We start from the raw sequence: 12,809 nt of genomic DNA on the forward strand, positions 1-12,809 counted from the left end.
CAGTTCTAAAACACACTTTTTTCAAAACACTACACACAATTCTCTGCTTTTGGCACAATTTTCATGCAGAAAATCTCTTGTTTTCACAAGGAACACACTGCCATTCAGATACACACACTGACTCATCACATGGGCAAACACCCGTCACACAGGTTTACAATTAGCAATCAGAGCTTTAGCATAAAAGAGCAACAGGTGAGCTCTTCTGTGGAGCAATGGATGCCAACATTGGATTATTTTCATCAGTAAATTCTTCTGTTGTTTTGTATGTAGACCACTGTATGTCCAACTTTGTGTTGGTTGGGATGTACACTGTGTACAATGTTTTTGTGGGAAAAATAAAATATATTTGTTACCGTGTATTTGTGTGTTCTGAGTATAAAAACAATATTCTCAAATATTTTACAACACACTTATGTATGTACTGTCTGTAGTAAGTGTAACACTGAACAAAAAAAAGGCCTAAGTCATTATGATGAATGGAGAAGAAGTGTTTTGCATTCATCATAGTGTTTTACATTGAGCACATCAGTGTTCAACTGGTTCTTATAAATGTCTATTCATATGATGGTTTGTGTGTGTCATTTGAAAACAAAATACCATTTTGAGAAGAAATAACATTGTTTTGAATGTAAAGTTTCATTTTGCAGGAGAATTGAGGGGTTTTGCCCATTGTGTGTGTGTTTTTTGATTTGTGTGTAGAGTTCTGAGAATATGAGGCATGCTTTCAGAAAATGTGTGTAAACAATCGAGAAAAACTGTAATAAACAGCAATATGTTCAGAAAAGAGCAGCATCAACAGCCAAAGGGGGAGAAGACTGAACCAAAATAAATAAATAATAGTTTCAGAGAGCGAAACAAAATATTGTTGAAATTCGTTGAGAAACGCATTAAAAATGGGATTTATGATGGAGAATATGGAGGAAAGTAAGCTGAGAAACTTAGCCAGAGGAATGTGTGTGTGTGTTTCTATGTGTGTGTGTGTGTGTGTAGGGTTAGTGTGTGTGTGTGTGTGTGTCTTAGGATTAGTGTGTGTGTGTGTGTGTCTTAGGATTAGTGTGTGTGTGTGTGTGTGTGTGTGTGTGTGTGTGTGTGTGTTTGTGTCTATGTGTGTGTGTTTGAGTGTGTGTCTATGTGTTTGAATGTGTGTCAGTGTGTGTGTGTGGGGGGGGGTGTCTGTGTGTTTGAGTATGTGTGTGTCTACGTGTTTGTGTGTGTTTACGTGTGTTTGAGTGTGTGTGCAATTGAGTATGTGTGTGTTTAGCGATGGGTTGGACTCCAGCATGACGTCACGTGATTAGCTCCAGCTCGAGCTGGACACATCTCAACACTCAGTCCGGTGTGGAGCGCGTGTGTATAGAGCTCGCGTGCGCGTCTCTGGAGCGCGCCTGACAGAACGCGCGCAGCTACTCTGGAATTCTATTTCGCGCTTCAATTTCTCCTTATCGAAACCGTAAGGGATTTTAAAAGTATTTGCGTGCGTGATGAACAGCTTTAATCTCGCAAGCATGAGACGATCGCGTCCGCAGAGCGCAGTGACAGCTCAAGTTTTTCTCGTGTCATTACATCAGTGCATTGGTGACACCACCTAACTGGAAACACTAACCTGACTGTGAGAAAGATGGACTCAGCATGGATGTGACTCAGTCCAATGCAACGGAGGACACCAGAAACATCACCTCAAAACAATGGCCGTACACGGACACGGCCGCCGCGTTCATCATCCTCGTGGTCTCCATCATCATCCTGGTCACCATCGTTGGGAACGTTTTGGTTATCGTTGCGGTTCTGACCAGCCGCGCGCTCCGCGCGCCACAGAACCTCTTCCTCGTGTCGCTCGCGTGCGCGGACATCCTCGTGGCCACACTCGTGATCCCGTTTTCACTCGCCAACGAGGTCATGGGACAGTGGTACTTCGGCAGCACCTGGTGCGCGTTTTACCTGGCTCTGGATGTTCTGTTCTGCACATCCTCCATCGTGCACCTGTGCGCCATCAGCTTGGATAGGTACTGGTCCGTCACCAAAGCGGTGAGCTACAACTTAAAGAGAACACCAAAGCGCATTAAAACCATGATCGCGGTGGTGTGGGTCATTTCAGCCGTCATCTCATTCCCACCCCTCATCATGACCAAACACAACGAGACGGAGTGTTTGATCAACGACGAGACCTGGTACATCCTCTCCTCGTGCGTGGTGTCGTTTTTCGCGCCGGGGTTCATCATGATCACGGTGTACTGTAAAATATACCGCGTCGCCAAACAGCGCTCGTCCACCGTATTCGTGGCGAAGAACGGGTTGGAGAGGCAGCCTTCGCAATCCGAGACGTGCTTTGTGCGTAAAGCGAAGTTTGAGAAGGAGTCTCCGAGCAGCAACAGCTCGGAGAGCAACCAGGGACAGGAGGAGTTGGATGATATCGATCTGGAGGAAAGCGCGACTTCGGACAGCAAACACAAGAGCTCGCGCTTCTCCAAGCGCAAGGTGGACGGCGCGCGCTCCGGCGCGCAAAGGACTTGCAGGATCTCCTGGGCTTCCCATCAGGAGCAGAGCAGCAAACAGCTCTCGGTGGTGTCCAAAACCAAAGTGGCTCAGATGCGAGAGAAGCGCTTCACCTTCGTGCTGGCTGTGGTGATGGGGGTGTTTGTCCTCTGCTGGTTCCCGTTCTTCTTCACCTACAGTCTCCAAGCCATCTGTGGGGAGAGATGCGTGCCGCCCGCCGCACTGTTCAAACTCTTCTTCTGGATCGGATACTGTAATAGCTCGGTCAATCCCATCATTTACACGATTTTCAACAGGGACTTTAGAAAGTCTATTAAGAAAATAATTTGCTCGACGACGCACCGCACCTGAGAGACTCGAGTTTGGACACTATTTAAATGTGGGAATGACAGCAAACCAAGTGGAATCTGCTAAATAAATATGGCCGTTTTCTTTATGTGCAATTAAGTGTTTCTTCAGCCATGGGCATTCACTCATAACAGTCTTGGAAAACATTCAACAAGTCTTCATTTATTTTGTATTTCAAATGCATTTGAATGCGTGTAAAATATTATATAACATAATATTTTATAAAATATTGGATTCTCAATGTGCTGACAAATAGCGAAATATCCAGATTCACTCCTGAAAAAAAAAAATGTAAACCTTTTTAGGTTTCAAAGATTTATTGTAAAATTCCATCGAATTGGATTGAATAATCTTTACCTATTATTCATATTATGAATTAAGAATTTAGAACTAGAACTTAATAAAACATTTTGAATACATGTAGTTTATTGAAGACCATTTAGTTTATGTAATTCGTATTCATAAATATATATAGGAATACATTCTTTTACGAATATGAATCACATAAGTTAAATGGTCCATTCCCTTGTTCCATTAAGATTTATACAAAATGTTTTATTGAACTATGAATAATTGTATGAATAAGTGCCCATAGCTGAAGAAACACTCAGTGTCTTTTAATAAACTGGTGTTTGGGTGGTTTTATGTAAAGTCAGCTCATAGTATATCTATTATTTTATCATTTAAACCCCAACTAAGCTATATTTCTTTAAAATATGCCTCCTGGTTTGACTGTTTTTCCTAATGCAATGGCATTCAGACATTTTTAAGTGCAACTCTCTGTTCTTGGTGCCACTGATGTACATAATGTTTGTATATATTAAATGAGAAGTAATTGCCTTACATGTTATCAAAACTCCCTGTAAATATAGCCTATAAAATGTATAAATGTAAAAAAAGGACATTAAATATTAAATTGTACTGTATATTTTCCATACAGTTTAGACTCTAAATTCTATAAACGTCAAATGACAGAATTTATGAATCCTCTAATTGATTTAGTGTTTATTAAATGGAAGTACTTGATAATTGATTTCACTTATTAGTAAAAGGTGGAAAGAATATTACTTAAAAAATGTTATTTTCTGGATAATTCTGTGGTGATTGTATTGTATTAAAACTCCCATTTAGAACATGTTATTATAGGAGACCGGGGCTAGTTGTCACAAGGGCTATATCTCAGTAACTGTGACATCATGAGGCAAAGGGCCAATTATACTTTGTATGTTGATTTTAAACGCCTTCAAAACTGCCTTAAATTAGTACGTTTAAATTTAACAGGTGAACAATAAAACCAGGAATGAATTGTGTTTTCAGGTCAAAGGCAGTTTGGGGAAAGTTGTCACATTTTTAATGTGATATTTGTTTAATATTTTTGTTGCACAAAACAGAAACAGATATATTCTTTAATGAATTGTTTACATTTGGCTAAAAAGCCTATTGCTATTAAAGGTCATCTTTCTCTCTCTCTCTGGGAAATAATGGCGTACATGTAGCTTTTTTGCACTCCAGACATTAGGATTTGTGTCTATACGCACTTAAACCTGACCTCAGAAATATTCTATAAAAATACAGCTAACCTCGGTCTCTTCTATCTGTGGGAAACAGAGGCTTATAAGGGCTGTCAATGGTGACTAAGAGCAGCTTTGCTAACTCTATTAAAGGCTCTTATTGACTATAAGAAACCTAAATGACTTGTTGTAAAACACACACACACACACACACACAGAGAGAGAGAGAGAGAGAGAGAGAGAGAGAGAAGGTTGGTTTCTAATTCAAGAATGGAAGGCTATAGCTAAAGTACATAGTATCTGATGAATGCACACTGTAATCCATCATATTTTGTATCTTAATCTATATTCAGACAGAATATTTCTGCATTTAGGCAGGACTGATGACTGCAGAAGAGGATTTATCTTAAAAGCGCTGTCAAAATTGAGATGCTTTCCTGAAACGACTCTTATCACGATCTAAAACCCTCCACAAACAAAACATGCTGCTAGAAGAGGTTAGAGAAAAGTCGAAATGTCCTACAGAAAACTAACATTACCCTGCTATAAATGTCGAACTATGTGAAAGTTCATGCTTAAACTGCATCATGCACACCACACACCAGCTCCATCCACCAGAGAGCAATGCATGGATTATGAGGGTCAGAGGTCACAGTCAGGGGCCTCGAGCTCAGAGCTCTGCAGTTTCCTGATAGCCAAGGATCTGTGAGTAAAATTTGTTGGCAACAAATGTAATTTGTCCCACACACCTCCGCTTGTTGTAGTCTACTTTACTGTCTCCCTTGGAATGTATTCTGCCCTTTTACAAAGTCTTGATGTAGTTTCAGGCTCTACTAGAACAGGTTTTCCTGCTTGAATGTTGATTATTTTCCTCATATTCTCCATTGTTGCGGCTCCTCTCTTCCCAGTCTGTCAGTAACGCTCTGTTTAGTTCCTGTCTCTATGAAGCCCCTCCTTCTGAAAATCACACTGTGCTCTGATTGGTCGGCTGGATCAGTGTGTTGTGATTGGTCGAGCGCTTCGAGTGTGTTTGGGAAATGTCCCGCCCCTTCCCATAACCTCCAGTTTAACACACTACTAACTAACTCAACCAGGCCCCGCCCCTTTATTCTGCGCATTAATTATTTAAATGAGGAATATTGTGACGTGTTAGAGTCACATACAGAGAAGAAACTCAAGACTACAATGGAGGCGTTTCAGGAGTTCAGACACACTGACACTGATATAGAGAAGAACTGTGAGTTTTTCATGCTCAGACGAAGAAGTGTAAAAAGCAGAATAGCTCCTCTTTAAACGAATAGTGTGCTTATTTTTGTAATTGTGACTATTTCTCACAACTGAAACTATTTATTTTTGCATATAATACAACCTTTTGTTGTCTCTAAGCTGGGATAGTATTGAATTACTATATAAACTTCCCTTTCAACTTCCTGGCAAAAACAGTGTGGGATCGATAAGACTGGAGCCCGGGGCCTCAGAAGGTCAGAATCCATCCATCCCCACTAGAATGCATCGCACATGGAAATGTCTACATAAAAATGCTCAAGTTTGCTTGATTATTAATGCATTAGAGTTTGCTGGCACATGCATTTTTTAGGTCTACACTTACTTCTCACTGTTCCTATTCTAAAGTGAGATCAGTGATACTCAATGTAAGACAGCAATAACATATCCAATATTTTCAAATCTTAAAAATGAAAAAATAATTGTAAATTTTTGATAAGCAAAAAAAAATAAAAATAAAATAGAAATCTAAAGTAAAATATCCAGATATATTATGTTAATGAGATTAAAAAAAAAGTTTTACATAATGAGTGTTCATAATGAGTGCATTCATTCATGAGATTCACAAAAACATTGAGTGAGTGAGTGAGTGAGTGACTCAGTGAGTGAGTGAGTGAGTGACTCAGTGAGTGAGTGAGTGAGTGACTCAGTGAGTGAGTGAGTGAGTGAGTGAGTGACTCAGTGAGTGAGTGAGTGAGTGAGTGAGTGTGTGAGTGACTCAGTGAGTGAGTGAGTGACTCAGTGACTCAGTGAGTGAGTGAGTGAGTGAGTGAGTGAGTGAGTGAGTGAGTGTGTGAGTGACTCAGTGAGTGAGTGAGTGACTCAGTGAGTGAGTGAGTGAGTGAGTGAGTGAGTGACTCAGTGAGTGAGTAAGTGAGTGAGTGAGTGACTCAGTGAGTGAGTGAGTGACTCAGTGAGTGAGTGAGTGAGTGAGTGACTCAGTGAGTGAGTGAGTGAGTGTGTGAGTGACTCAGTGAGTGAGTGAGTGAGTGAGTGTGTGAGTGATTCAGTGAGTGAGTGAGACAAACAAAAATCACAGAACATTATGATTCCCCCATTTCCCATGATCAGTGAATCACAAATAGAAAACACAGCATGTTGTCTGACAAGGTCTCTGGTGTAGTTCAAGGCTGGAAACAGAGTTCAGAGGTCAAACAAGAGACTCTGATGAGGACCTATTGTCTGAGACCTGGCAGTGGGGATACAATAAATGCTCTATTTTTATCTGTTGTGGAATTTTTCTTATGTCCTTCTTCTCTGGATGGGTTTGGCCCAGATCCAGCCATGCTGGGCTAGAAATCCCACACCACACATGGTTCAATGCATGAGAAAAACAGGACCTCCGAATGCCTCTGGTTTCCTCATGCATCCTGATGATTCTGATCTGATCGCCTCTGTAATGCAGCCAGAATCTGACATCATTTCCTGCCTCTATTTCACACTGTGAAATTTGTGTGCTGATTATTATCATAATTCCATGTATTGTGACTAATATTTACAGACTGCAATAGGTTTGATTTCTTTGAAGTGAAAGGTCATTCGCTTCCAACTAGTGAGAAAACTGTTATTAGTGTGAAAAATAATCACTTATTATAGAAGCTTGTTTCTGGAATTGTGACTTTTTCCTCAGAATTGTGAGTTTATTTCTCACAACTGGGAGTATAAACTTGGAATAGCGAGTTAACGTCTTGCAATTCTTTTTTAAAGGAAAGGAATTGCAAATAATTCTAAGAAAATTGACTCAGAATTCTGAGTTTACATCACATCAATTCTGTATTTTGTTTCTGCCACTTTATCTCACCTTTTTTCCCCTGCAAGTTTATATCTTTCCATTCTGAGTTTGCATCTTGCATTCTTGAGTTTAAATCATGGAATTCTGAACTTTTTTTTCTCCAAATTTTGAGTTTAAAGGGGAGGTAAAATGCCCTTTTCACAAGATGTAAAATAAGTCCCCAGAGTGTGTGTGTGAAGTTTTAGCTCAAAATACCCCACAGATATTTTTATATAGCATGTTAAAGGGGTCATGAACTGGCTTTTTAAATTTTTTTATATTGTTGTCTGAATTCAACTTATGACGTTCGCTTGGTTTTTACATTCAAAAACATCAAAATGAAAAAGTAATAGGCTATTTTCTACCCTGGTTTTGAGCCTAGCTCCTGAAACGCTCTGTTTTTATGGGCGTGTCGCATTGAAGACTTGGACGTAAACGCCCACTGCTATGATTGGATAACAGTTTTGCATATTATAATGAGTTTCATGTAATGCGCAAATCGGTGGGCGGGGCTAAACAGGCAGTGTTGAAGTAGGCGTTGATCATCTTCTGCGGAGGCGGGGTTTGATACCCTTTGACCTCATTGATCCCCACTTTGAAAAACCTGTCGTTCGCTGTGCCTGGTGTCAATAACAGCTTTTATTGGACTAACAAGGACGTTTTCAGTTCTGCAACTTACAGGATATTCTTATAGTATGATGACCTCTTATATGTCAAATGCTCAAGGAAAATTTGATTTCTCAGTTCATCACCCCTTTAAAATTGTCACTTTTGAGAGTGAGCAAAAACGCACCGTTTTGTGTCTGTTCCTTTAAATGCAAATGAGCTGCTGCTCCCGGCACAGGGGGCGGAGCTTCAACAGCTCGTGTCCTTTTACCTCACACACACATGCACTGGAAATTTTAAAAACTTTTTGCCTTTTATGTTCAAACTGGAGTCAGAAAGATGGAGAGACTCAAGAAGAAGAGACAACATGTAGACAACATTTCTGAATGGTTAGTTGATGAAATTATGTAGCTTATGTGTAGTTATCTTCTAGTCATTGATTAGCATATTCTGTCTTGATAATCTATAATCGTGTTCAGGGGGCGGGGTTTATGTAAATTCTAGGGTTGGTGATGTCACTAACCCGGGAGGAATGTGGTGTAGTCTCTACCAGCCGTTTGTTGTAGTCCTTAAAAAGCGATTTCTGTAAAAGCAAATATCTCCCTTTGCTTTGAACTTTGAGCGTTGTAACTTTGCAGATGTTATTTATGATCAAACAGCAACATTACACACTAACTAAAGTTAGAAAAGTGAAATCATATTCAACCACCCCTTTAAAATCAAGTAATCAAGTGTACAATTCTGTTTTGGTTTTTTTCACAGATTAAAAAAAATGTATTGTGTATTCATAAAAATGATCAGTAAAATTGTGACTTTTTGTCTAATTTCATTCCTCACAACTGCAAGTTTACATCTTACAACCCTGTTTGTATCTTGCAATTCTGAGAAAAAAAAAAGTCTGTATCTTTTATTCTGTATCGGAAATAATCATCTATAACTAATTAAACTGTAAATAAACCACGTTATGCGGCTGGAAAGATGCACAAAGCACCTCATTAACCGACGCTTGACTTACAACACTCTCGAAGGATGTTAGAAATTAATTAAAGTTTCCAAAGATCTTAGAAGATGCTTTCTCGAGCACAATCCTTTGACACAAAGGACCATGTGTCGGATCAATGACACGCGAGACGGCATGAACGTGCTTTCAGCTTGGGAAAAATATGCAAATACACACAGAAATTTCAGTCTTGCGCTAAAGACAGAGTCCCTAATGAAGCCCTCTCATGCAATCTGTTTTTGCGTCATGTCAGCGCCACGGTTTACGATATTGCCAAATGCAAGACTAGGGCTTAAGTCCCCTGCCAGATCGAGTCTCCCAACTCAATTATCTTTCTAATCATCTGCTTCATTTCCTTGAAAAGAGATGCAACACTTTCAATTAGGTTCTGTGATTCAGCTTTGTTCTCTTATATGGGGAGCAATCATCCAGCGCATGTTCACATTGTTCGCGTCTCGTGGGCTTTTTCGCAATCTCCCCCAAAAACCCATTGAGCTTTTGGCCTCCGTCGGCATCATTCATTTCACATTCTCAAGCGCCTCGGTCTTAAAAGTCATTCTCATATCGGCTGTAAACAATGAGAGAGGAAATTAGGTCCAGTCGCGTTCACCTTTGACCTTCTCAATCGCTCGCACTGTTTCCACACACACAACTAATGAGAGATCCAGACACAAGAGAAAACGGAGGAAAACTATTCCAGACTCAAATAATAATGCGGGATAAACAAAGGAAAGACGCCCACTTGGTTGTAGAGACATGCAGAAAAGCGACTGCTGGGGAACTGAGTTGAAACAGGAAGATCAACTTTAACAACAGGAAGTGCTTGAAGAAGCATGACCAAAATATCAAGGTATGAGTAATTTTAGACCATGGTAACAATATACACATTATTTAAAGGGACAGTCCATCCAAAAATAAAACATGCGTCATCCTGTTTCAAACCTGTATGGCTTTCTTTCTTTTGCAGAACATATTTTGCAGAACGCTGCACCATTGACTTCCATTGTATTGACATTGCACTGAATCTTATTTTACGCTCCACAAAAGAAAGTCATGCAGGTTTAGAATGACATCGGGTGAATAAAGGCAGAAAATAATGACAGAAATTACATTTTCGGGTGAGCTGTTCTTTAATTTCTGTAGTAGAAAATGCATTGAAAAGAAAATTGATGTAGGATTTACTCTGAAAACATTTTCACTCAAATTACAAAGAAATGGCAAGCAACACGTAGAGAGACTGAAATAGTATTTGCAAAACAGTAGACAACTGAAAAACGCTTTATTCCATGTAATATATCAAACAAGTCTCGCATTTTACTGTGCAAGTTTTGACATCTGTGAATTAACTGAGGAAAAAGGTTGTGATTGTTCAGTGGCCCCAAAATAATTTATGCAAACTTCATGCATGAATGTCATTAGATAAAATATGAAATATTAATAAAAAAGCAAGTGGCATTAAAAAAAAAAAAAAAAAAAAAAAAATACAATTTTTTTTTTGAAAGCAGTAAAAGACTTAGCAACAATTACAAAAAAATAAGTTATAGGGAAGAGTAAAAGCTCTATTGTTTGAAAATGCCACTTGCTTTGAAATTTTGCTTTCCATAAAAAAAAAAAAAATAATTATATATATATATATATATATATATATATATACAGTGAGGAAAATAAGTATTTGAACACCCTGCTATTTTGCAAGTTCTTCCACTTGGAAATCATGGAGGGGTCTGAAATTGTCATCGTAGGTGCATGTCCACTGTGAGAGACATAATCTAAAAAAAAAAATCCAGAAATCACAATATATGATTTTTTTAATATTATTGTTTTTACTGTGTTTTTGATCAAATAAATGCAGCCTTGGTGAGCAGAAGAGACTTCTTAAAAAAAACAAAAAAAACATAATCTTATGAATGGTATTGTATAATCTAAGATTTTGCCACATATTTTAAAAATGATTAAACACTATTTATTGTTTCTACAGATGCTTACATCAATGCACAACATCCTCAGAGCTTATCGCAGGTAAGGTTCATTTATTATTATTATTATTATTATTATAAATCAGTTTTCCAAGAAAATATATGGGATTTTTACATCTGAACTCGCCTCTTCTGTGCAAAAAAAGGATGCAGGATGGCTGTCTCAACGATTTTTGTACATGAAAAAACATGACTCTGTAATTGTGTCTGTGTCTGTGCAATTGTTGCATGTGTTTGTTTATGCATGAACATGTAAATGTGAGTGAAGTGTTTCTGGAGGGCTCTGATTCATGAATCCGGCAGCACTGGGAGTTTCTGAGTGGGCTTCGTGAAAGTGAACAGAGGGACGTCGAGATGTTTGAACACGGGAAAAATAAACACACAAACATGCAACAAAAACACACTTTGTGCCACTGATCATGTCTCTCGTATCACGGATCTCGTAAGTGGGATAAAAACATCATTATGACAAAGTAAACGCCCTATAAAATTGTTTTCTTACTCATTATTTTTTCCACTTGTTTTCCAGCACAAATATCTAAATATTATTCAAGATACATTTACGTGAAAAGCAAAAGTCAAAATTAAGTGAGTTTATAATTTTAAAACAAGAACAAATACCTGCCAAATCGGGTTAAAAAAACATACAATTTAAAGGGAAAACAAGTTTTTCTTGCACTGCAAAAGTGTTTTTTCTCAGTATTTCTGTCTTGTTTTCTAGTTCCTAAATCAAAACACATCTACTTGAGAAGCAAAATGACTCGGTTAGTGGAAAATCATCAAAATGAAGTGTATTTGTGCTTAAAATAAGAAAAATATCTACCAATGGATTCAGAAGGGAAGACAAGATTATTTTTCTGACCCCATTTCCAGTAAAAAGTCAATTCAATTGGATATATTTTTCAGAAAACAAGACTATATATAACATCTTCCGTCATTTTGCTTCTAATTGTAAATCTCAATTTAAGAATGTTTTTAGATATTTGTACTGGAAAACAAGACAAATATATGGAGGAAGAGCATCATTTTCATTGAAAGATAGCCTATTTGTCATTGCTTTAGTCAATTTGGTAATTATAAATAATAAATAAAAACAAGGCTTTATATCTTAGTGATGAACAAACATATCTTACATGTATTTCAAATGGAGAAATTGAGCATTTTGTCACTTCAACACAAGCATCTCTGGTTTTTTGTGAATATGCGCATTTTCTTTTTTAATAGAGTATAAAAACAAAAGCATTTGGAGATGATTGGTCCATGAACATTTTTCAAGTCCAAGAAGAACTTAATTACAACATTCCCCAGGCATTCATTATGAAAAGCAGCTGTGGATTTTATGAATTATTCAGCAGAAGATTCAAAAGGACATTATGAGATGCGATCTTCACCCAGGAGGGAGGAACATTTCCTTCTCTGAAGTAACTAACTCTGACCAGAAGTTATCCTGCCAAAGTTAATCTCACACTCATATTGCACACACACTTTCATAAGATTCATCTTCTTATGACACTTCATTCTCTCTCACTGCACAAATGTGACCCTGGACCACAAAACCAGTCACATGGGTCAATTTTTCGAAATTGAGATTTACACATAATCTGAAAGCTGAATAAATAATCTTTCCATTGCTGTGTGGTTTGTTATGATAGGACAATATTTGGTCGAGATACGACTATTGTAAATCTGGAATCTGAGGGTGCAAAAAAATCGAAACATTGAGAAAATCTCCTTTAAAGTTGTTCATTTATGTTGGCGATTGTGCTGCATTCACTCACAAAAATACATGTTTTATATATTTACGGTAAGAAATTTAC

At 38.1% G+C, this 12,809-nt stretch overlaps 1 protein-coding gene across 1 annotated transcript; it reads left to right on the forward strand.

Moving 5' to 3' along the window:
• The first annotated feature begins 1,339 nt into the window (after positions 1 to 1,339).
• adra2da (adrenergic, alpha-2D-, receptor a) lies at positions 1,340 to 4,450 on the forward strand. Its single transcript, XM_084133485.1, has one exon. It carries the CDS (start codon positions 1,633 to 1,635, stop codon positions 2,845 to 2,847), a length of 1,215 nt encoding a protein of 404 aa, XP_083989611.1. The 5' UTR covers positions 1,340 to 1,632; the 3' UTR covers positions 2,848 to 4,450.
• The last annotated feature ends 8,359 nt before the right edge of the window (positions 4,451 to 12,809 follow it).

Source organism: Abramis brama (genome assembly GCF_963993115.1).
Source record: "Abramis brama genome assembly, chromosome: 13".
Taxonomy (NCBI): Eukaryota; Metazoa; Chordata; class Actinopteri; order Cypriniformes; family Leuciscidae; genus Abramis; species Abramis brama.

Excerpts from the sequence above, each read along its gene's own strand:
- adra2da (XM_084133485.1), top strand. The coding sequence starts at position 1,633 with ATGGATGTGACTCAGTCCAATGCAACGGAGGACACCAGAAACATCACC.